The sequence below is a fragment of the Cetorhinus maximus genome, chromosome 14 (assembly GCF_964194155.1).
Source record: "Cetorhinus maximus chromosome 14, sCetMax3.hap1.1, whole genome shotgun sequence".
Lineage (NCBI taxonomy): Eukaryota > Metazoa > Chordata > Chondrichthyes > Lamniformes > Cetorhinidae > Cetorhinus > Cetorhinus maximus.
The window spans coordinates 115999863-116025860 of record NC_135892.1 but is presented as its reverse complement, the minus strand read 5'-3'; the positions used below and the strand labels follow the sequence as shown (position 1 = coordinate 116025860).

Here is a 25998-nt window from a genome sequence, read left to right as displayed (position 1 = left end):
TGCGATCGACTGCACTCATGTGGTTCTCAGGTCTCTATCGCAATACACGGCCAACTATGTCAATCACAAGGGCTTCCATTCCCTGAACATGCTGCTGGTGTGCGACCACCACAAACACATCCTGTAGGTGTGCGCCCGGTTTCCAAGGAGACTCCATGGCTCCTACATCCTCAGTTGGTCACAGATCCCTGGAGTCTTCCAGGGTCCACAGAGGCTGCAGGGATGGCTCCTTGGGGACAAGGGCTACCCACAGAGGACGTGGCTGATGACACCCGTGTGGTGGCCTCAGACTGCAGCAGAGCGACACTATAATGAGGCTCATGCAGCAACTCACCTGGTGGAGCAGACTATCGGGATGCTGAAGGTGCGGATGTGGTGCCTGGACCAGTCTGGTGGAGCCCTGCAATACAGTCCACAGAGGGTGTCACACATCGTCATCGTCTGCTGCGCCCTTTACAACCTGGCACTGCAACGGGGAGAGGAGCTGACTGAGGAGGAGATGGAGGAGCTGGAGGTCTCCTCCAATGAGGAGGATGTCGACAGTGATGAGGGTGAGAGGGTCCTCGGTGGTGACAATGATGGGGATGAGATTCTCGCACTGACCAGACAAGGCAGGTGCTCGGGAGGCCCTCATAGCTGCCAGATTTGTGGAGGATGATGACATGTAATGAGGTGACCCCATAGTTCCTCACATCGCAGTTGTGAACGTTTGACTCCAGTCTGGCTTATCTCAGCACCAATACCCCCTGTGATAATGCTCCTGTCATGGAGACACAGTGGAGGCCCTAATAGTCGCTCGATCGCAGGAGGATGATGACAACATGCAGCGAGGACACTCCATAGATCTTCACAAAACCTCTCAGAATGTCCGACTCCTGTCTGGATGAGGACAGCTTGCTTGCGCTCCATGATCAGGGTAATATCATAGAGACGCAGCCTTTAAACTTTAGAAGCACCTGTTGATTTGGCTGCCTTCAGCACCTGAGCCCTTCAGGAGCACAGTGTCACTGGTCACGGATGCTGAAGAGATGGGGATCACAAAGAGAATGGTGGAACTCGGTGTCGCCTGCTCATGACATTCTGGCAGAGTGAATGGTGATGTCTGTTGACGTGGCAGTGAGTGAGGGCTCTGTGGATGTGTGATGTGTTTGTGAGTGTGTGAGTTGGGAGTGATGAGAAGGGTGACTTACCCTAGCAGAACAGAGGAGATCATTCATCCTCTTGCGGCACAGGGTGGCTTTTCTCATTTGCAGGACATTGGCACTGACCACCACTGGCACCGCCTCCCATGCTGGATTAGTGAGACTGCTGACCATCCTATGGCCTGAGTACCCCCTCTCTGGTCACAGGATGGGCAGCAACAAGGCATGGGCATCCTGGAGAACCTCCACTGCGTCCAAAAGGCACTCGCGGGATGCATCATTAAACCTGGGGGCTGCAGTCTTCTTGCCTTTCAGGGCCACATCTTCCCTGTAGTAGCTGCGGGCTGGAAGCCCTGAGATGTGCGCGTGCGGCTGGATTTAAATATGGTGCCCGGTGTGGTGAAGCGGTGAGGTGATGGTGCGGTGGGTGAATGAGACCCCGCCCGCCATGGGAATAGTGTGTTTCCCAGGAAGGCATCATTAATGTGGCGGGTTTGGGACGATACAGGGTGAAAACCCACCATCGCGGCCGGGGGCGTAAAACATCGTTTAACCCGCCCGCTACCGCACTTAGTGTAAATCTGGGACGATCCCATCCCAAGTTTCTCCAGTCTCTCTGGCAGCATCTGTGGAGAGAGAAACAGCTCAAAGTACTCCAAGTACCGTCTAACCAAGCTTCTACATAAATCGAACTTTACCTTTAACTTTTCTATTCTGCTCCACCAGAAATGAATTCCAGTGGTTTCTGTGTCTGGACTTCCAGCTCTTTTGATCTTCTGATCTATTTAGTTTCTTACCTTCCAAAGAATCAGCGGCTTCCTTATTCCGCCGACAAGAATGAATCACCTGACTCTTCACCATGTGGAATTTGATTTCCTGTTTATCCACCCACTCTATAAACCTGTTTACGCCATCCTGTATTTTGGAGAATATTAGCTATACCATCCACTTTGGTATCTGCAAATTTCAAAACCATAGCTCCAATTTTTAAAAATTATTCTCGAGATGTGGTCTTCACTGGCTGGGCCAGAGTTTATTGCCCATCCCTAATTGCCCCTTGAGAAGGTGGTGGTGAGCTGCCTTCTTGAACCGCTGCAGTCCATGTGGTGTAGGTACACCCACAGTGCTGTTAGGGAGGGAGTTCCAGGATTTTGACCCAGCGACAGTGAAGGAACGGTGATATATGTTCAAGGTAGGATTCTGTGTGACTGAGAGGGTCTTGCAGATGATTCAGTTCCCATGCATCTGCTGCCCTTGTGTTTTTTAGGTGGTAGAGATGCTTTGGGGAGTCAGTAGATGAGATACTGCCACAGAATAGCCAGCTTCTCACATGCTGTGGTGGTCCTGCCATTTATGTGGCTGGTCCAGTCCAGTTTTTGAATCCAAGTAATTTCACTATATGATGAACAACAGCGGCCCGAACATAAATATTTGTAGGAAATCACTTGCCACGTTCTCAGGCTCCTGGATGATTAAAATTTTAGTAAAGATTCTAGTATCTTTCCTACCACTGATATTAAATTAACTGATCTATACTTTCGTGCACTATGCCTTTGATAGATGGGATTTGCATTTGCTGTTCTCCAGTCCTCTGGCACATTCACCTTCCTATTGAGTGTTTATATTGGGATATGAGCATCTCTCCCAACTCCTCCCGAGTTTCTTTCAGCATCCATGAGGATAATCCATCTGGACCCAGGGCTTTGTCTTCAACTTTAGCCACTTTGCCTAGTATCTTTACTTCTTTTATCTTCGCTGTAATGCTCCTCTTCATATCTTCCCTCTTTGTTAGCCTGTTCAGTGAAAACTGAGGCAATGTATCTGGTCCATATTCTGCTATTCCAGAATTATCTGAAATTTCATCTTGTTCTCCCCACTGTAATCCTCCTCCTCTTATTTGTCCATCCATAGAGGATATTAAATTCTTTGTATTTTCTCTTTACCTTTCTATGTTTAACTTTTCTAACATTATTGTTTTCTCTTTCATTATCCTCCTTTATCTACTAGGCCTTTTTCTTTAGATTTAATCCTCACCTCATTATTTATCCACCATATCTCATTCTTGGCTAGTTTGTTCTTAGCTTTAGTGGAATGTATTTCTCTTGAACTCCATCAGTCAATCCTTTAAATATTTCCTCTGTTATGTCTGACAATATTATTCACCAGTTTCCCATCCTTAGCTCCATCCTCAATCCCCTTTTTTTTTATTCATTCATGTGGTGTGGGTGTCGCTGGCTGGGCCAGCATTTATTGCCCATCCCTAATTGCCCTTGAGAAGGTGGTGGTGAGCTGCCTTCTTGAACCGCTGCAGTCCATGTGGTGTAGGTACACCTACAGTGCTGTTAGGGAGGGAGTTCCAGGATTGTGACCCAGCGACAGTGAAGGAACGGTGATATATTTCCAAGTCAGGATGGTGAGTGACTTGGAGGGGAACTTCCAGCTGGTGGTGTTCCCATCTATCAGCTGCCCTTGTCCTTCTAGATGGTAGTGGTCATGGGTTTGGAAGGTGCTGTCTAAGGAGTCTTGGTGAATTCCTGCAGTGCATCTTGTAGACAGTACACACACTGCTGCTACTGTGCGTCAGTGGTGGAGGGAGTGAATGTTTGTGGATGGGTTGCTTTGTCCTGGATGGTGTTGAGCTTCTTGAGTGTTGTGGGAGCTGCACTCATCCAGGCAAGTGGGGAGTATTCCGTCACACTCCTGACCTGTGCCTTGTAGATGGTGGATAGGCTTTAGGGAGTCAGGAGTTACAATTAAGAGGCCAATTAAGATTATTAAAGGTTCAATTGTCTCTGATTTTTCATGGTCAGTCCAGCCTTAAGGTTGGTGGATGGGTGAATTGGCAGAATTTGCATTTTTCATGAAACCTCATCCAAGAATGGGATGAGTTTCTGTTATTAAATGAAAAAGAAAAATCTATGCACAGTATTTTATCGGGTATATGTTCATGTAACTGATTGTGATGCACATTTTTTCCCCTTATTTTAAAAACTTTATTTAATGCTTTTTAGGTTTCAGCTCCCTGCTTCAGTCAGTGCCCACCCTCCCCCCACCCACCCCCCACCCATCCCCCACCCACCCACCCTCCCCCCACCCACCCCCACCCTCCCCCCCATCCTACCCCCACCCTCCACCCACCCATCCCCACCCTCCCCCCACCCACCCACCCCCACCGTCCCCCCATCCTACCCCCACCCTCCACCCACCCACCCCCACCCTCCCCCCACCCCCACCCTCCCCCCATCCTCCACCCACCCACCCTCCCCCCATCCTACCCCAACCCTCCACCCACCCACCCCCACCCTCCCCCAACCCACACCCACCCTCCCCCCGCCCCCACCGTCCTCCCTCCCCCACCCTCCCCTGCCCCCACCCTCCCCCACCCTCCCCCCCGCCCCCACCCTCCTCCCTCCCCTGCCCTGGTAGAGCTGAGTTTCTCAGTGTGGGTGGAATCAGGGTTGGGGGTTGATTGTTGGTGGAGACTGTTTCCCGGCCGATTCCAGACCCAACGATCACGTCCGTCCACCCACTGAACTAAACATGCTGCTGCATAAAAACACATTGTCTGGTCTGTATCACAATGCATCTCGAACATTGCGACAGTGACTATACCTCAATAACACATATTGTCTGCTTTATTTCATTGATCATGAAGCATTCTGCAGAATCCTGAGCTCCAGGGAGATGCTAGGCAAATCCTTTCTTTTAAAATGGACTGTGTGGAATTGAGAAAGGTGAGGGTCAGTGAAAGGTCACTGATGGGACTTTGTGGTTCTGTTAGCTCAATAAAGTGCAATATGTATTTAGAAACTATAAAGTTGTTAATGTTTTATCTGTTGTTTTTTTTTGCAAAAATATACTTTATTCATAAAATATCTTCAAGAACATTCCAAACCATTTCAAAATCACTATCACAAAACTACAATCAGGTTCAACTTTTACAACATGTATCACAAGGTGCATCAATACAATCATTTGCAGACATTCATTTTGAGCTGTACAGCCCGAGGGGCTCTAAACAGTTCCCAGTCCCTCAGTCCTGGGAGAACCCCCCATTTTAAAGCATTTATTCTCTTACCAAACCTGTTACCTCTGAGAGTCCCAGACCTTTGGTCTGCTCCTGCATACCCATAGTGTGCAGAATTTGCCTCACTTTGGATGGGCTGAGGAAACTGTCCTGAACCTCCCCATTGGCAGTGTTCTGCTCAGGTGGCATCTGGGGGTTTGTGCAGAGAGCGGGATTTGAAATGTCCTCTGTTGGAGAAGCTTCTCCAATCCTCTCCCACTCTGGGGCATTGCTGCTCCTGGCTTCCCGGAGCTGGGGTGCGCTGAGCGCCTCACTGCTCCCAGATTCCTGGAGCTGGGGTGCGCTGAGCGCCTCACTGCTCCCAGATTCCTGGGGCTGGAGTGCGCTGGCCTCTTCGGGTTGTGGGCAAAGTTGGGGTGCGCTGGTCTCCTCATTGTCTCCAATGTTCTGGAGCTCGGGTGTCTCGTCCTCCAACTCCCTAGAGCTTTGCCACTTCTTCTGTAGGTGCCGCCCATTCCCTCCTTCGTCCGAAGAGCAGCTGCCCTTGTCATCCGTGTCGGATGGGAGACGCCTCTTGCCACTTGTCTGGGAAGTGGCTTGGTCCCTTCTTTGCCCCTTCTTCCTTTTGACTCTGTTCACCAGCTGCCACTCCCCCTGCTGATTTTCCGCTGCTTCCTCCTCCATTGATTCGCTCTCCTGAGGAGTGGGAGGTTCAGGGGGCAGTGCTGTTGATTGGCTGTCTGCTGCCTCAATCTTTTCCTCCACCTTATCTCTCTCTGTGTCCTCCTTTGTCCCATTGTTCTCGCTGGGGGCCTTGGTGGTTGGAGGGTTGCAAGTGTCCTTGGCAGCAGTGACATTGACCATTTCCTCTGCTTCCCCCTCGTTGGCTTTGGCTGCCTGTGCATAATTGAGGCAGCGTTTGGGGCAGGTCCTGTAGAGGTGACCTGCCTCGCCACACAGGTTACAGCACTTAGTCTGTTTGCAGTCCTTTGTCTGGTGCCCTTCCTGTTTGCAGTTCTTGAAGGGGGCGGCGCTGCAGTTGGCCGCCACATGACCAGACTTGCCACATGAGCAACAAAGTTTGGGTTGCCCAGCGTAGACAAGGAAGCCACGGCTTCCCCCGATAGCGAAGCTGGAAGGAGGGTGGAAGATGGCTCCTTTACCGTCGGTCTTGAGCGTGACCTTAACCTGGTGTTTGCATGTCCAAATCCCGAAGGCATCTCTAACCTCGGTGCAGCTCCCAACCTTGTCGACGTACCTGGTGAGGAAGGTGAACACGTCAGCGACAGCGACGTGGTGGTTGGAGAGATGCACCGTCACCACACGGTCCCATTGCAACAGCAGAGCAAAGAGCGGCTCCAACGTCAGGATCTTCATCTCCGGCAGGTCTCTCTTCTCCTCGAACACCTTCAGGAACTTGACCCAGGCAGCAACATTCCTGAAGGTCACGTTGAAATATCCAGCGCTGGGGAAGTCCTGCAGGGAGTAGATCTCCTCCACTTCCAATCCACACACCTTCAACAGGATCCGCTTGATGAGGAAGGCGCGATCCATGGGTGCTCCTCCATCTCTGTCCTTCACCCTCACCCGGACGGTGTTAGGTACCCCATGGTCTGGGGCTCGACTGGTTATAGCCATCACTTCACAACCTTGTCCTGGGAGAACCATGATCATGGTCTCTCCCCTGCCAGGTAAGTATCTGTTGTTGGAAGACTTGAGATAGTCCATCAAGATCTGGCCCTCACAAACTCCTCAGCCTTCCGTCAGGCTTTGCAGAACGGGCCCATCTCTCTCTACCCTCAAGCAGTGACTTAGGGAGGTCATTATCTACACTTCTGGCATCCTTCATCCCACCCCCACAGCTCGAATAAATCTGATTAGAACAGAGTGAGATGGGGCCCCAGATGTGTGCAGTTTCCTCCTAATGCATTCCTCAACTGGTCCACTTTACAGAGCATTGTTAAAACAAACCCTTAAAAGGCTTTTGTCTTTCTCTTTACATTAGTACAAGCTACAAACAGATGGGCTGCCTCTCCACATATCCTAAAGAGGAAATTAGACCTTTCTCTACTGATGGACAAAAATCCATTCAGAGTCAACCTGAATCATTTCTCAAGGTTTTCAGTGCCGGGTATAAAATGAAATGAAAATCAAGGAAGGAGCATTGATTGAACAGAGTGCACATGAGGACTGAGTGCCTCTCTGCAAAATAGTCAAACATTCATGCACTTAGCCCTTCATCAAAGCCTCACAAAGGCTGACCTGGCAGACTAACTCCTGTTGTTTAGAAATGGCTCACTCTAGCTGCTATTCTATCTGTGAGATGGCCAAGCTCCCTCAGTCTAATGCCCAGGCGATTTAGGCAGGTTGAGTGAGTGGCAGATGCAGTATAAAGTGGATAAGTGTGAAGTTATCCACTTTGGTAGGAAAAACAGAATGGCAGAGTATTATTTAAACGGTGATAGATTGGGAAATGTTGATGTACAAAGGGACCTGGGTGTCCTTGTACACCAATCACTGAAAGCAAGCATGCAGGTGCAGCAAGCAGTTAAGAAGACAAATGGTATGTTGGCCTTCATTGTGAGAGGACTTGAGTACAGGAGCAAGGATGTCTTACTGTAGCTGTACAGGGTCTTGGTGAGACCACACCTGGAGTATTGTGTGCAGTTTTGGTCTCCTTACCTAAGGAAGGATATACTTGCCATAGAGGGAGTGCAGAGAATGTTCACCAGACCTGGGATGGCAGGATTGTCGTATGAGGAGAGATTGGGCCAACTAGGCCCTGTATTCACTGGAGTTTAGAAGAATGAGGGGGGATCTCATTGAAACATATAAAATTCTGACAGGGATGGACAGACTGGGTGCAGGGAGGATGTTTCCTCTGGCTGGGGGTCTAGAACAAGGGGTCACAGTCTCAGGATGCGGGGTAGACCATTTAGGACTGAGATGAGGAGAAACTTCTTCACTCAGAGGGTGGTGAACCTGTGGAATTCTCTACCACAGAGGCAGTGGAGGCCAAGACACTGAATATATTTGAGAAGGAAATAGATAGATTTCTGGACTCTAAAGGCATCAAGGGATCTGGGGAGAGCGGGAGTACGGCGTTGAGATAGAGGATCAACCATGATCATAATGAATGGTGGAGCAGGCTCGAAGGGCCGAATAGCCTACTCCTGCTCCTAGTTTCTATGTTTCTATGTCTCCCCAGCTTCAAGGAGAAAATCCTAAAAGAAAGAGAAAGATATCCCAGAGGCAACCTGCAACTGTCTAATTCTCAGCTGGTTCCAGCCTCTGGGGCTTGAGGAATGGGAGAAGAAGCTGTCACAAGTCTGGGACCTCCTTTGTCTAATGCCTCAGAGAGACCGGTCACATGCATGGCCGGAAAGTGCAAATGGTGCTGGTAGATAAGGAATGTCCACTGCCCAGGAGATCACTCCGGCCCTATTCTCAGAGGCTGTGTCTAAGATCCTGAGTTCACAGTTGGACCTGTAGCGGTGACCCAGCAACATCCAGGCTGCGCTGGTTAAATACTTTCAGAAGAAGACATGAGACCCCCTGAGCCTGAGGTAAGTATCGCTCAGTAATGTTCAGCCGGCTCGAAGGAAATACTGGGGGCTCCATTTTACAGCAAAACCATCAAAGTGCAGCAAAGAAGGAATGGGCGGGATCAGGAAACAGGCCAGAAATCTGCCCTGCTGGGTTCTAGATGCTGCCCTTCATCCTTCGAATGGAACTGGGACAGACACCGGAAACTTTTCCCCAAAACAGGCAGGTTTCCCCTCCTCGTACCTGAACGTTAACAGGAAAGAGCAGAATAAACCCCCTGGATTGAACCCACTGGATAACTTACACTGCAGCCCCCAGTCCCCATCAAATGGGGGGGGGTGGGGGTCCCACAGCCCCCAGTCCACCTTGTTCACACAGACCCTGCTTCCACTAGATACCCTGCTCCACCCCTCCAGCTCCCCTGCTCCCTTCCAGCTCCCCTATTCCCCCATCACCACCCCCCAAGCTCCCCCCATCCCCCTGCTCACCCCCATCCCCCTGCCCCCATCCCCCTGCCCCCATCCCCCGTTCCCCCCCATCCCCCTGCTCCCCCCATCCCGCTGCACCCCCCATCCCCCTGCTCCCCCCATCCCCCTGCTCCCCCCCATCCCCCTGCTCCCCCCCATCCCCCTGCTCCCCCCATCCCCCTGCTCCCCCCATCCCCCTGCTCACCCCCATCCCCCTGCCCCCATCCCCCGTTCCCCCCCATCCCCCTGCTCCCCCCATCCCGCTGCACCCCCCATCCCCCGTTCCCCCCCATCCCCCTGCTCCCCCCATCCCCCGTTCCCCCCCATCCCCCTGCTCCCCCCATCCCGCTGCACCCCCCATCCCCCTGCTCCCCCCATCCCCCTGCTCCCCCCATCCCGCTGCACCCCCCATCCCCCTGCTCACCCCCATCCCCCTGCCCCCATCCCCCTGCCCCCATCCCCCGTTCCCCCCCATCCCCCTGCTCCCCCCATCCCGCTGCACCCCCCATCCCCCTGCCCCCATCCCCCGTTCCCCCCCATCCCCCTGCTCCCCCCATCCCGCTGCACCCCCCATCCCCCTGCTCCCCCCATCCCCCTGCTCCCCCCCATCCCCCTGCTCCCCCCCATCCCCCTGCTCCCCCCATCCCCCTGCTCCCCCCCATCCCCCTGCTCCTCCCCATCCCCCTGCTCCCCCCATCCCCCTGCTCCCCCCATCCCGCTGCACCCCCCATCCCCCTGCTCCTCCCCATCCCGCTGCACCCCCCATCCCCCTGCTCCCCCCCATCCCCCTGCTCCCCCCCATCCCCCTGCTCCTCCCATCCCGCTGCACCCCCCATCCCCCTGCTCCCCCCATCCCGCTGCTGCCCGCTAACAATGTACTGTTTTCTGACCTTTCTGGGTTGTTGTGAGATGGAAAATATTTCCGTTCCAGTGCAATGAGGCAGGGCAGGTGGGTTTGTTGCCCTATCACCGGAGAAAATCAGGGACAAAAGGGAAATGAGATGTTCCTGCGTTCGCTCTGTCTCTAATTGTCCAGCTTATTTAGTATTGATCTGTTGAAAAGGTTCTGTGAAAATGCACATTGAAGCTTAAAATCAGCGTGTCACCGAGAGGAAAGGTTTCGAAATTAAAAATGGTGTCATCAGTGGCTAGCGGAGATTGTGAAAGGTGTCCGGTTTTGACAGGACGCTGTGAAATTTCCTGTGTGTGAAGAGGTGCTAATCCCCCTCGCAGTCTAACAAGTGGAGAGGTTCTGTTTACATATGCCACGTCTGTTGGAAGCTCTGAATCTTTTGGAGCGCTGGCTGTTTCAGCTTTCTGTGACTATTGTCCTTGAAAAGGTTGATTTAATCGTGATGACGAGTTCCTTTGAAATACAAATGGAAGGGATGGTATAAAAAGCCTGTGAGTTGCAGTAGAGGCAGGTACAGAGATTGTGCTGAGAGTGATACTTCAACAGGAACAGGTAGGTGACTCTGAACTCAGTGGTGAGATTGTTTGTAAGTGTGGGAAAAGGGTTAGTGCTTATCAGAGAGCGATTACTTTAAATCTCGGGAATTCCTGCAGGTCTCTTAATCTTTTCAGTCTTTATTCTGTTGTTTCTGAACAACACCTCAGATCTGCCCGAAATCCCGAAACCTGCTGCCCCTCACCAATTCTGCTACTGCACCCTGCAGTGTCCTGGGCTGGTGTCCAGTCTCCTCTACACACTGCACCCTGCGGAGTCCTGGCCTGGTGTCCAGTCTCCTCTACACACTGCACCCTGCAGTGTCCTGGGCTGGTGTCCAGTCTCCTCTACACACTGCACCCTGCGGAGTCCTGGGCTGGTGTCCAGTCTCCTCTACACACTGCACCCTGCGGAGTCCTGGGCTGGTGTCCAGTCTCCTCTACACACTGCACCCTGCGGAGTCCTGGCCTGGTGTCCAGTCTCCTCTACACACTGCACCCTGCGGAGTCCTGAGCTGGTGTCCAGTCTCCTCTACACACTGCACCCTGCGGAGTCCTGAGCTGGTGTCCAGTCTCCTCTACACACTGCACCCTGCGGAGTCCTGAGCTGGTGTCCAGTCTCCTCTACACACCGCACCCTGCGGAGTCCTGGCCTGGTGTCCAGTCTCCTCTACACACTGCACCCTGCGGTGTCCTGGGCTAGTGTCCAGTCTCCTCTACACACTGCACCCTGCAGTGTCCTGGGCTGGTGTCCAGTCTCCTCTACACACTGCACCCTGCGGTGTCCTGGGCTAGTGTCCAGTCTCCTCTACACACTGCACCCTGCGGAGTCCTGGCCTGGTGTCCAGTCTCCTCTACACACTGCACCCTGCGGTGTCCTGGGCTAGTGTCCAGTCTCCTCTACACACTGCACCCTGCGGTGTCCTGGGCTAGTGTCAAGTCTCCTCTACACACTGCACCCTGCGGAGTCCTGGGCTGGTGTCCAGTCTCCTCTACACACCGCACCCTGCGGAGTCCTGGGCTGGTGTCCACTCTCCTCTACACACCGCACCCTGCAGTGTCCTGGGCTGGAGTCCAGTCTCCTCTACACACCGCACCCTGCGGAGTCCTGGGCTGGTGTCCAGTCTCCTCTACACACTGCACCCTGCAGTGTCCTGGGCTGGTGTCCAGTCTCCTCTACACACTGCACCCTGCGGAGTCCTGGGCTGGTGTCCAGTCTCCTCTACACACTGCACCCTGCGGTGTCCTGGGCTGGTGTCCAGTCTCCTCTACACACCGCATTCCTGGGATGGCAGGATTGTCGTATGAGGAGAGATTGGGCCGACTAGGCCCTGTACTCACTGGAGTTTAGAAGAATGAGGGGGGATCTCATTGAAACATATAAAATTCTGACAGGGAAGGACAGACTGGATGCAGGGATGATGTTTCCTCTGGCTGGGGGTCTAGAACAAGGGGTCACAGTCTCAGGATACAGGGTAGGCCATTTAGGACTGAGCTGAGGAAAAACGTCTTCACTCAGAGGGTGGTGAACCTGTGGAATTCTCTACCACAGAGGCTGTGGAGGCCAAGTCACAATATATTTAAGAAGGAAATCGATAGATTTCCAGACTCTAAAGGTATCAAGGGGTAAGGGGAGAAAGTAGGAATATGCCGTTGAGATAGAGGATCAGCCATGATCATACTGAATGGCGGAGCAGGCTCGAAGGGCCGAAGGGCCTACTCCTGCTCCTAGTTTCTATGTTTCTATGCATTCTGCAATATTCCTGACCCTGGGTCAGAAAGCACAATGTTCAAACCATAACATAGACAGTCCCACAGGAGGTGAACAGGAGCTCCAGATAGACTCAGAGAGGGGAGACCACAGTGTCAGACAGCCCCAGAGAGGGGAGACTGGTTCTCCAGACTGTTCCAAAGAACATGCGCACAAAAATGAACAAGGAGCAGGTGTAGGCCATTCGGCCCCTCGAGCCTGCTTCACCAATTAATAAGATCATGGTTGATCTGACAGTGACCTCAGATCTGCATCCTGCCTACCCCCCCGATAACCTATCACCCCCTTGCTTACCAAGAATCTATCCACCTCTGCCTTAATATTCAAAGTCTCTGCTTCCACTGCCTTTTCAGGAAAGGAGTTCCAAAGACTCACGGCCCTCTGAGAGAAAACATTTCACCTCATCTCCATTTTAAATGGACGAACCCTTATTTTTAAACAGTGACCCCTAGTTCTAGACTCTTCCTCAAGAGTAAACATCCCAAACAGGGGAGACTGGAGCTCCAGACAGTCCTGGTTCTGAATCCTGAGCGGCCACCCAATGAGATACTTGCATCTAGTAGGTGTGAGTGACCCTCTCCATCCCTGATTTCCCTCTGTATTAGGGAATTATCCCCTTCCCCACCCCACACCCATAGAGAGTGGGAAGGAACAGCAGCTTCCTTCATGATGAAACCTCTGATTAGAAAGTCAAACAACATATAATCTTAGCAGCAACATGTCTGGCAGACTGTATCCGGACTCCGTCTGATTGTCATTGGATTCTGACAGTCTGCTTCACTGCAGGAGTGCATTTAACACTCAGAATATTCCTGATTCTGGTGCTGACAGCCTTGTTACAGGATCTCGGAGTTAAGGGAGAAGAGAAAGACGGAGAGAGAAAAAGAAGAAAAGACGTAGGTGAGAGAGAAGGGCAGTGTGAGAGAAAGGTGAGAGATAGATGGGAGAAACAGACAGGACAGACAGGGAAAAGAACCAGTCCTGAAAATATTCTTACACAGCGAGCCATTATAACCTGAACTGAACTGAGCAGCCCAAAGAGATGGAGGTGGCAAATTTAATAACAACTTTCAAAAAGAAACAGGGTAAATGCTTGATGGGGAAAACATGTAGAGCTGTTGGGAAAGAGCAGGGAGTGGGGTTAATTGGGTGAACCTTTTGGCACAAGTATATGATGGGCCCAAATGACCTCCTGTACTATAAGATTCTAGATAGAGAGAGAGAAAGGAAGAAAGAGATATATATAGAGAGAGACAGAGAACTGGAGGGAGAAAGAAAGACAAGGAGAGCTGGAATGAGAGAGAGGAGGAGAGCTGGAGAGACAGAGAGAGAGAGATAGAGAAGGAGAGCTGGGAGACAGAAAGAGAGAGAGAGAGAACGAGAACTGGAGAGACAGAGAGAGAGAGAGAGAAGGAGAGCTGGAGAGACAGAGAGAGAGATAGAGAACGAGAGCTGGAGAGACAGAGAGAGATAGAGAGAGAGAGTTGGGAATAGACCTGGCCATAATTATAACAGGACAATTGCCTTAATCCATCGTAATCCATCCAGAGACCCTAACAACCCACTCCAGCTGGACTACCTGAAGGTTTCTTACAAGACTCCAAGCTCTTGCATTCACTCTCTGGAAGTTTATTCCACTTTAATCAGTTTTTGTGTGAATCAGCCTAAAATGACCTTTTACTAGCTTGAACCTGTACCTACTTAATTTTGTTTAAAGTAATATTCCAGATTTAATTGTTCCATCTTCTTTACTATTATATTTACCACCATGTGAGCATCTGCCGGGGTGAAAAGTCCAGCTCTCTTCCTATAGCAGGAGATCCCTTATTGTTCAAGTATGTTCAGGCTGTAAGCGATTTCAAAGGTCACACCTTTACAACTAAACCTACACTAAGGATTTAAGGGTGTGGTGCTACTTTCTGCACTCTCTCAGCTGCAGAGGGGAGGAGGAACCATGTAGGTAGCTTGGCAGCTGCAGTGGACGACCAGGACAGGGTGTTTGTCTGCTTACACCCTTTGCTGCAGTCCACCAAGGGTCACTATTCATGACTCATGCCACAATATCACTATGGAGCAAGGCGGAGAGGCAGGTTCCAAGAACTACCTCACAGGATTGAACATGTGTCATTGGCATCATTCTGCATCACATGCTTAGCCCATTGATCTAACTGCCTTTCCCTGTAACTTAAACTCTGACCTTAGGGTTCAGCATCAGGGCTCCTCTCCGCTCTGTGTCCAGTAACTGAATATCTTCCTGGTGACTGTCACAGTGCTTAAGGTGAGTCTGGCCAGAGCTGGACACAGTTCTCTCTGTGGGTCTCAGTGTGGATCAGTGTGGATCACAGTGTGGATCTCAGTGTGGATCACAGTGTGGATCTCAGTGTGGGTCAGTGTGGGTCTCAGTGTGGGTCTGTGTGGATCAGTGTGGATCAGTGTGGGTCTGTGTGGATCTGTGTGGGTCTGTGTGGGTCTGTGTGGATCAGTGTGGGTCTGTATGGGTCTGTGTGGGTCTGTGTGGATCAGTGTGGGTCTGTATGGGTCTGTGTGGGTCTGTGTGGGTCAGTGTGGGTCAGTGTGGGTCAGTGTGGATCTGTGTGGGTCTGTGTGGGTCTGTGTGGGTCTGTGTGGATCTGTGTGGGTCTGTGTGGATCTGTGTGGATCTGTGTGGGTCTGTGTGGATCTGTGTGGGTCTGTGTGGATCTGTGTGGGTCTGTGTGGATCTGTGTGGGTCTGTGTGGGTCTGTGTGGATCTGTGTGGGTCTGTGTGGGTCTGTGTGGGTCTCTAACATCAGTAGAGATACAGTCAGTGACATGGGGCAGAATTGTATGTCCTGTGGGTGGGCATGCATCCGACCGATCGGGTGTAAAATTGCACAAGAAGCCGTCAGAAGTGCAGCCACTGACAATTAAGAGGGAGATTAAGCCCATTAACGGTCTAATTGATTCCAATTATTTGTTTCCTGTCCAGCCTCACGGTCGATGGACGGGTGAATCGGCCAGGCGGCCTTTGCATTTTTCATCAAACCGCATCCAAGGGCCGGATGAAACTTCCGGGATGAAATAAAATTGAAATAAATTTCTGTGGACAGTATTTGCAGTTCTGCAGCTCCCTGAGGCAGCTGTCTGCCTTCAGAGCGCTCTCTCACAGTGTTCACCCACACCCGCCCACAGAAACATCATCGCCCCACCACAACCCAGCAGCGCTGAGCATTTCTGTGCCTCTTCCGCACTGGCTGCCCGCTATTTGGCCAGTGTGAAATCATGGTCAGGAGCCGATCGCAGTCCACAAGCGTTTCTAAACCGGTCCCGGGCCCACCATTCGGACACACCCACCAAAGGTAAAATTCAGGCCAGGGCGTGCTGGGGACGGGCTTCTGACTGATGCAGTTTTTCCCTTTCTTTGTTGTCTATAGTTGTAGATCCTGAGGCTTGGCCAAGATGCAGCAGTCAATGTGGAGTGGCATCTTGGTGGTGCTGAGCATGGTGTGGACTCTGACTTCTGGCCAACTGGGGGATTGCTGGGACCAAAGCAGGTGCAAGGAGCTGTCTTCAACTCCAAAACTGATGGTAAGTCACAATCCAACCAAAATACTCTCAGTCACTCACTGTAATGACCATTGAAAAGATTGAAGTCATTGTCTTCAGTTCCTGCCCAAACTCTGCTGAGTAGCTGCCCACTCGATTGTTTTAATTATTGTCTCAAGCTGAACCACATCATTTACCACCTTGGCATTCTATTTAACCCCTAGCTGAGCTTAAACCCCAACTCCTCTCCAGCACAAAGGCTGCCTTTTTCTACCTGGGTAACATTATCCATATCTGCCCCGACTCAGCTCATCTAACACTGGGAACCTACGCATGCTCTTGTCATCAACAGACCTGACAAATCCAATGTTCTCCGGCCTGAACTCCTACTTTGCTCCCTTCATAAACCTCAGCTCATCTAAAACTCTGCTGCCAATATCTTAATTCGAACCAAACTCCATTTACACATCACCCGAGTTTACTGGCCTGCATTGGTGTGGCAGCACCTAGAATTTAGCACGCTCACTTTGTTCAATCACTCGATGACCCTTCTGATTCCCATAACTTCCTATACCACAGCCTCTCCAGAACTGTGCACTTCTCCAAGCCCTGGCCTTTCAAGATCCTCAACTTTGTTCACCTTCAGCTGCCTGGGTCCTCAGCTCTTGAAGCCTCACCACGTCTCTCTCCTCTTTTAAAACACTCCTTAAAACCTACCTCTTTGACCACACTTTTGTTTGGGACACTTGGACCCAGGTTAGTTCCTGATAGGTGTTCAGTTAGCCAATCTCACAGAATCACACAGTGCAGAAGAGGCCCTTCGGCCCATCAAGTCTGCATCTCCTCGGGGATGTTGCTGAGATTGTCAAAATTGTACCCTGTGCCCCTGAGCTATGGTTCCCACCCTTGGCCACTGTCCAGTGACACCTGTGTGAATGCTATGAGGACCGGACTGGGACTGGCCCCGATTCCCCACCCTCCACCAGTATGTAACCTGCCCATACTAACTGTCGAGGCTCCTGTTCCCTGTGTCATAGCCACAGAATCATAGAGTGGTTATGGCACAGAAGGAAGAGATTTGGTTCATCGATCCATGCCAGCCCTCTGTAGAGCAGTCCAACCCCATTCCTCAGCTCTATCCCCGGAGAACTGGAAGTTTATTGTTCTCAAGTGCCCATGCAATTTCCTTTTTGAGATCAGGAACTGTTTCTGTTTATACCCTCCTCATGGGCAGCGAGTTCCAGGTTATAACCACTCCCTGCACAAAATGGTTTCTCACATGCCCCCTGCATCTTATAGAAATCATGGAAATTTAAGAAGCCATTTGGCCCATCGTGCCTGTGCCAACTGACAAGTAGCCATCAGCCTAACCCTACTTCCCAGCTCTTTGTCCAGGGCCTTGTCGATTACAGCACTTCTAGTGAATATCCAAGTCATTTCTAAATGTAATGAGCGTTTCTGCTTCTACCACGCTTTCAGGCAGTGAGTTCCAGATCCCCACCACCCTCTGGGTGAAAATAATTTCTCCTCAAATCTCCTCTAATCCTCCTACCTTTTACCCTAAATCTGTGCCTCCATGATTATGGACTAATCAATTAAAAGGGGATAAGGCCTTTGTATCCAATCTTTCTAGACCTCTCATAATTTTATACACTTCAATTAGGTTTTGTCTTAGCATCCTCTGTATCCAGGAAAACACCCCCAGCCTATCCAATCTTTCCTCATAACTAAAACTCTCCAGTCCAGGCAACAGGCTCATGAATCTTCTCTGCACATTCTCTAATGCAATCACATCTTTCCAATAACGTGGTGACTAGGACTGCACTCAGTACTCCAGCTGTGGCCTAACTAGTGGTTTATTTAGTTCCAGCATCACCTCCCAGTTCTTATATTCTACGCCTTGGCTAATAAAGGCAAGTATCCCATACATTCTTGGCCATCTTATCTACCTGTTCAGTCACCTTCGTGGATCTGTGGACACACACTCCAAGGTTCCTCTGTTCCTCTACACTTCTCAGTATCCTATCATTTATTGTGTATTCCCTTGCTTTGTTACTCTCCAGATGAATGACTTCACACTGCTTCAGACTGAACTCCATTTGTCACTGTTCCGGTCACCCAGTGAGTCCATTGATATCTCCTTGCAGTCGACAGTTTTCCTCTTCATTATCAACCACACAGCCAATTCTTGTATCAGTGGTTCAAGAAGGTGGCTGACAAACACCCTCTCAATGGTAATTAGGGATGGATGATAAGTGCTGGCCTTGCAGCAACACCCACGTCTCATAAAAGAACCAAACAAATCTGCAAACTTCTTAATCGTACCTCCTCCATTCAAATCCAATCATTGATATATACCACAAAAAGCATGGGACTCAGTACTGAGCCCTGTAGAACCCCGCTGAAAACAGTCTTCCAGTACACAAAAACATCCATCAACCATTACCCTTTGCTTCCTGCCTCTCAGCCAATTTTGGACACAACTTGACACTTTCGCCTTGGTTCCCATGGGCTTTTACTTTCATGGCAAGTCTGCCAGGTGGGACCTTTGCTGAAATCCATATAAACAACGTCAAATACCCTCCCCTCATTAACCCCCCTTGTTACCTCCTCAAAAAATTCAATCACAACCTTCCCTTAACAAATCCGTGCTGACTGACCTTGATTAATCCGTGTCTATGTAAATGAAGATTTATTCTGTCCCTCAGAATTATTTCCAATAATTTTCTCACCACTGAGGTTAGGCCTGTAATTACTCGGTCTATTCCTTTCTCCCCTTTGGAACTATGGTACAATGTTAGCCGTCCTCCAGTCCTTTGGCATCATGTCTGTAGCCAGGCAGGATTGGGAAATGACGACCGAACTTCCGCTGTTTCTTCTCTTGCTTCCCTTAACAGCCTCGGATACATTTCACCGAGGCCTGGGGATTGATCCACTTCTAAAGGTGTTGAATCCCCTAATATTTCCTCCCTCACTATGCTAATTTTATTGAATAATTCACACTCCTTCCTGACTGCAGTGTCTGTATCTTCCCGCTCTTTTGTGAAAACAGACAAAGTATTCATTAAGGACCATATCCATGTTCTCCACCTTCACACACAGGTTACCTATATGGTCCCTAATTGGCCCTACTCTTTCTTTAGTTAACCTCTTGCTCTTTATGCATTTATAAAAATCTTTGGGTTTTCCTTGATTTTTCTTGCCAATATTTTTTTAATACTCTCTCTGTTTTCCTAATTTCCTTTTGGTTTTGCTCCTACACCTTTTATACTTTTTTCAGTTTTCTGCCAAGTTGAGCCTTCAGCTCTGTTATAAGGTTCCCTTTTTAATTTTTATCTTTTTAAGTCCCTTGACATCTAGGAGGCTCTGGAATTTTTAGTCCGGCTCTTTTTCTTTAGGAGAACATATTTGCTCTGAGCCCTAACTCCCACAGATCTGACACTGATTTCCGATCAAGTAGTTATTTCCCGTTCACTTGAGCTAAATCTCAACTCAGTAAAATTAGCTGTGGAAGGTTTTTTTAATTCATTCAAGGGATGTGGGCTTCGCTGGCTGGGCCAGCATTTATTACCCATCCCTAATTGCCCTTGAGAAGGTGGTGGTGAAGATGAGCCAGGGGCTTGGACAGGAAGACAAACAGGGAAAGAATGCTGACACAGAAACCTTTCCTTTGACATTATGATTCGATAGAATATTTTGACTAACTTCTTCAGTCAAGTCAAGGTACACCAAAAATATATCTAATGAAAGTAACAATTAATCTTCCACTTGTTCTCAAAAGGAGTGTATTGAAGCCTGCAAAATGGCCAAGACGCTTGAATCTCCAATCTACCCCGGCAATGGCCACCTGCAGCCAATTGCAGAGGGCATCAGGAATTACGTCATGGGTCATTTCCGCTGGAATAAATTTGGGGAAAAGAGAGGCAACAACACTGGATTTTCAGGCAACAAGCGTGAAGGTGAACCTGTCCGGGCATTCCTGAACCAGCACCCTGCTGTAGAGTCCCAAACCCCTCAGATGGAAGATGAGGAGATGGAGACATTTCCAAGGGAAGATGGCAAGAGATCCTACTCTATGGAACATTTCCGATGGGGGAAGCCAATGGGCAGGAAGAGGAGGCCCATTAAGGTCTACCCAAATAGCTTTGATGATGATTCTGTGGAGAATATGGGACCTGAACTCAAGCGAGAAGCATCTGTTGATTTTGACTACCCAGTAGAACCATCTGAAGCAGGTGAAGAGGAGATGCTGGAAGCTGCCAAGAAGAAAGATGGGAAGATTTACAAAATGACCCACTTCAGGTGGGGCAGGGGGCAAAAGAGCTTTGGGGCTGACCGTATGCGTACTGAGCCATTGCGTTTTCCAAACCTTCAAGATGTGTTCCAGGAAAGCGTGGACAATGGCTTGCCTGAAGAAGAGATGAAGAAAGATGGGGACGATTACAAATTTGGCCACTTTCGATGGAGTGTACCACTGAAAGACAAGCGCTATGGAGGTTTCATGAAGTCTTGGGATGAGAGGGGTCAAAAGCCACTTCTGACTCTCTTCAGGAATGTCATTGTCAAGGATGGTCATGAGAAGAAGGTTCAAAATCAATAGATAGATAACCCTCAATGATTCTTAGCTGTAACACATAGGAGCAGTCCATAGATCTATGATAGCATTAATAAGAAGCTGTTGTTGACACAAAAAATTCTTTCACATGGAACCTGTGCAATGCACCTTGTTTGGTTTACTGTATCTAGCAATCAATAAAGGAGTTAACATTGTACATAAAGGCTTCAATGAGTCAAATACCCAGTCATGGGCTGTGCAAAGATATTTTCCTAATTATTGAGCTGTAAAATATGTAAATGACGGATGAAAAATACACTCTTATTTTGCAAGCTAAGTCAATCTCCTGGGAGTATGTGCTTATTTCCATGTAGTTTGACACTCATGGTAAAATGGGTTACGCTGACCCTCACTCTATTGAATCTCCAATCTACCCCGGTAATGGCCATCCTCAGTAATTGCAGGCTAAAGTTATCTGGAACATTCTGCAGCTTTCTTATGCAAATTCTCTAACTTTAATAAAGTATCCACAGCCCATTCACTTCACCCCAGTGCCCAAACCAACCATAGTCCCAGTGTCCAAACCATCCATGGACCCAATGTCCAGATCATCCACTGTCCCAGTGTCCAGACCACCCACCATCCTGCTGTTCAGAACACCCACCATCCTGCTGTTCAGATCACCCACTGTCCAGGTGTCCAGATGATCCACTGTCCAAATACCCAGACCAACCACCATCCAGTGTCCAGACCATCCACTGTCCCAGTGTCCAGACCATCCACTGTCCCAGTGTCCAGACCATCCACTGCCCCAGTGTCCAGACTATTCACCCTCCCAGTTTCCAGGCCATCCACCAGCCCAGTGTCCAGATCATCTACTGTCCCAATGACCAGATGGCCTACCATCCTAATGTCCACACCGTCCACCATCCCACTGTGCAAACCATCCATTGCCCCAATATCCAGACCATTCATAGTCCCAATGCCCAGACCAACCATCATCACTATGTCCAGACCAACTACCATCCCAATGTCAAGACCACCTGCTGTCCCACTGACCAGAGGACCCACCATCCCAGTGTCTAGACCATCCATCATCCCAATGTCCAGACAATTCATTATCACAATGCCCAGACCAACCACCGTCAAAATGTCGTGACTGCCCAGGTTCCCAGTGTCCAGACCAGCCACCGTCTCAGTGTCCAGACCATCCACTGTCCAATTGTCCTGACCACCATCGCAATGTCCAGGCTACCCACCGACCCAATGTCCAGACCATCTGCTGCCCAGGTTTCCAGACCATCCACCATCCCAATTCCCAGGCCATCGACACTCCCAGTGTCCAGGCTATTCACTTTCCCAATGTCCAGACCACCCAGGTTCCCAGTGTTCTGACCAACCACCATCCAGTGTCCAGAACATCTACTGTCCCAATGTCCAGACCACCCACTGTCCCATGGTCCAGACCATCCACTGTCCAGGTGTCCAGACCATCCACCATCCCAGTGTCCAGACTATTCATTGTCCCAATGTCCAGGCCAACCATCGTCACAATGTCCAGACCAACCACCATTCCAATGTCAAGACCATCTACTGTCCCACTGACCAGAGGTCCCACTATCCCAGTGTCCAGACCATCCATCATCCCAATGTCCAGGCAATTCATTTTCCCAATGCCCAGGCCAACCACCACCCAGTGTCCTGACCATCTACAGTCCCAATTACCAGACCATCCATTGTCCAGGTGTCCAGGCCATCCACCATCCCAGTGACCAGACCATCCGCCATCCAGCTTTCCAGACCATCCATTGTCCAGGTGTCCAGACCATCCACCATCTCAGTGACCAGACCATCCACCATCCCGCTTTCCAGACCATCCATTGTCCAGGTGTCCAGACCATCCACCATCCCAGTGGCCAGACCATCCACCATCCCGCTTTCCAGACCATCCACCATCCCAGTGACCAGGCCATCCACTGTCCTGCTTTCCAGACCATCCACTCTCCAGGTGTCCAGACCATCCACCATCCCGCTTTCCAGACCATCCATTGTCCCGCTTTCCAGACCATCCACTGTCCAGGTGTCCAGACCATCCGCCATTCCAGTGTCCAGACCAACCACCATCCAAATGTCCAGACCATCCAGGTTCCCAATGTCCAGACCATCCACCGTCCCAGTATCCACACCATCCAGTGTCCAGACCATCCACTGTCCCAGTGTCCACACCATCCAGTGTCCAGACCATCCACTGTCCCAGTGTCCAGACCACCTACTTCCCAATGTCCAGATCATCCACCATCTCAGTGCCCAGATCATCCAGGTTCCCAATGTCCAGAACAACCACCATACGGTATCCAGGCAAACTACTGTCCCACTGTCCAGACCATCCACTCTCCCCATCTCCAGACCATCCACCATCCAGGTGTCTGAACCATCCACCATCCCAATTCCCAGACCATCGACAATCCCAGTGTCCAGGCCATCCACTTTCCCAATGTCCAGACCACACAGGTTCCCAGTGTCCAGACCAACCGTCCAGTGTCCAGAACATCTACTGTCCCAATGTCCAGACCATCCACCATCCCAATGTCCAGACTATTCATTGTTCCAATGCCCAGACCAACCACCATCCAGTATCCAGACCATCTATGGTCCCAATGACCAGACAACCCACCATCCTAATGTCTAGAACATCCACCATCCCAGTGTCCAGACCATCCACCATCTCAGTGTCCAGACCATCCAGGGTCCCAGTGTCCAGACCGTCCCCCATCCTAATCTTCAAACCATTCATCGGCCCAATGTCCAGACCATCTGCTGTTCCAGTGTCCAGACCATCTACTGTCCCAGTAACTAGACCATCCACTGTATCCCTGTCCCAATGTCCAGACCATCCACTGTTCCGCTGTCCAGACCATCCAATGTCTCAGTGTCTAGACCATCCACTGTCCCAGTGTCCAGGCCATCCAGAGTCCCAGTATCCAGACCATCCACTGTCCGAGTGTCCAGACCATCCACCTTCCCAATGTCCAGGCCATCCACCATCCCAGTGTCCAGACCATTCACTGTCTCAATGCCCAGATCATCCAGTTTCCCAGTGTCCAGAACAACCACCGTCCAGTATCCAAACCATGTACTGTACCAATGTCTAGACCAACTAGTGTCCCACTGTCCAGACCATCCACCATCCCAGTGTCCAGACCATTCACTGTCTCAATGCCCAGACCATCCAGTTTCCCAGTGTCCAGAACAACCACCGTCCAGTATCCAAACCATGTACTGTACCAATGTCTAGACCAACTAGTGTCCCACTGTCCAGACCATCCACCATCCCAAGGTCCAAACCATCCTTCATCCCAATGTTCAGACCATCCACCATCCAAATGTCCAGACAATTCATTATCACAATGCCCAGACCAACCGCCATCAAAATGTCCTGACCACCCAGGTTCCCAGTGTCCAGACCAGCCGCCGTCCATTGTCCAGGCCATCTACTGTCCCAATGTCCAGACCATCCATGGTCCTAATGTCCAGACCGTTCACCGTCCCAGTGTCCAGACCGTCCACTGTCCCAGTGTCCAGACCGTTCACCGTCCCAGTGTCCAGACCATCTGTCAGAAAGATATAATAATTCTCATAATATTATTGGAAATTATTGTAATATAGAGTAATAGTGCGATGTATATATGTGTCTATATGTATCCATGTGTGTGTGTAAGGCTTAATAGAACTAGTCTGGGTGCTTTGATGTAAGAAGGGAAGTTAGGTTTGAAATGTTAATTAGGTAAACATGGGAAAGTTTAGAAACATAGGTCTCAAGGGAACATTTGCATTTCTAAATAAACCAGACTAGATTGTTTTCAAAAGAGGGAGTGAAATGTGTCACCTAGCCAGGTGAAGTTTAGAAGGAGTGTGTTTATTTTTCCCAAAGATTACTGGTAAAATTTAGTGATATCAGGAAGATAAAGTCCAAAGACATAGTGAAACAATGGGTATTTGGTTTCAGAGGGAAATACGTATAAAGGAGTGAAGACTGTGTGTAAGGGAAGGCATTTTAAGATCTTACAAGATCGTGAAAACGCCTTCAGCATCTATGCCTCAAGCTGCTGTCTTCAAAGGACTGAAGTTAAGAAAACTCACTTGGAATTCGACTTGTTCAGGGTATCATGGGGAGAATTTTCTCTCTGTCGGGCGAGGTTGTGTGGGGGCGGGTGTGGGCGAGCACACAGCCTGTCGGTGTCCTCAATTGGCTGGGTGCCGCCATTTTACCTGGACGGGCCAATTAAGGCCCACGTAGCGTGACGCATGCCCGGAAGCGCTGAGCACTCCCTGTGCGGGTGGGGGGAGTGAGCTGAGTCGGGGAATGCGCTCTTTCGTACATGCACGTGAAAGAGCGCAGAAATCTCCCTGAGGCCTCAGGGAGATTAGTTTCACATATAAAACATTGAATAAAGGGAGAAAAAAATTTTAGGGACATGTTCCCTCATGTGAAACTGTCACATAAACTGGGACATGTCCATTAATGTTAATATAAATTTTTCCAACGCTTTAAAAACATTCATGAAACCTCATCCCGCCCATGAATGAGGTTCCATGAAAAATGCGAAGGCCTCTTGGGCTCTTTGCCTGCCCCCTAACCTTAAGGTTGGATGGGCAGCTCAGGTGAATGATTTAATTGATTGTCAAATGGCCTTAATAGGCCTTTGACAGTTCGGCAGGCGCACAGCCAACTCAGCAGCGCCCACCCAGCTGAAAATCTGAGTGCTGTGTGGTGACGTCAGGACACATGCCCATCACCTCCCCGTGTCATTTTACAGGGCCCACTCGCTGAGTAGAAGATTCTACCCCCATGTGTCTTTGCCGGGAGTTAGGCTGATTAGTGGAATTTAGAAGTTATCATAGTAGGAATTTGTAGATCTGTGTATGTATTTAAAAATAATTTCTCTTATGAATAAATGTTTAATCTAGTTTTGTAAGACACCTATAAGACGCGATAGTCTTATTACTACTGAATTCAATGCATGCATCTCGAAATTTATACAAATCACAAAACAAGTTGTGGTAGTTGTTTCATGTTTCCCTTTGGGATTTGAGCTGCTCAGCATTTAGCATCAGCTGTGTCATAACAAAAATTGGGGGGGTCTTTGTTTGATATATTTGAAATCCCTTGATCGGTTTGGAGTTGGTGAATCTTAAGGTTACGAGTACGAGAAGCACTTGGAATTCAGGAGTTGGGGTGAGGTTTTTATGAAGGGGTGAGACTGCAATACGGCTTTAGCAGTTGCTCAGACTTGTCTGAGAGTTGAAGCTATAACTTTGGCTGGTTTACAAAAGGTAACTAAAGTTAAATTAATGGAATTGTTGGAAAAGTTACAATTGGGGTTACCTGCAGGGATGAAGAAAGCAGATATAATTGAAGATATAGCACAGTATTTAAATTTGGAAGTGATACTTGACACTAGTGAGTCACAGCTGGTGGTAGCGAGGCTTCAGTTAGAAATGAAGATGCTTGAATTTTA

The 25998-nt window shown here is 49.7% G+C and overlaps 1 protein-coding gene across 1 annotated transcript; it reads left to right on the top strand.

The window, feature by feature from the left end:
- Positions 1-15716: 15716 nt before the first annotated feature.
- On the top strand, positions 15717-20695 carry pomca (proopiomelanocortin a). The gene is made up of 2 exons (XM_078557635.1): positions 15717-15966; positions 19706-20695. Exons 1-2 carry the CDS (start codon positions 15838-15840, stop codon positions 20522-20524), a joined length of 948 nt encoding a protein of 315 aa, XP_078413761.1. The 5' UTR covers positions 15717-15837; the 3' UTR covers positions 20525-20695.
- The last annotated feature ends 5303 nt before the right edge of the window (positions 20696-25998 follow it).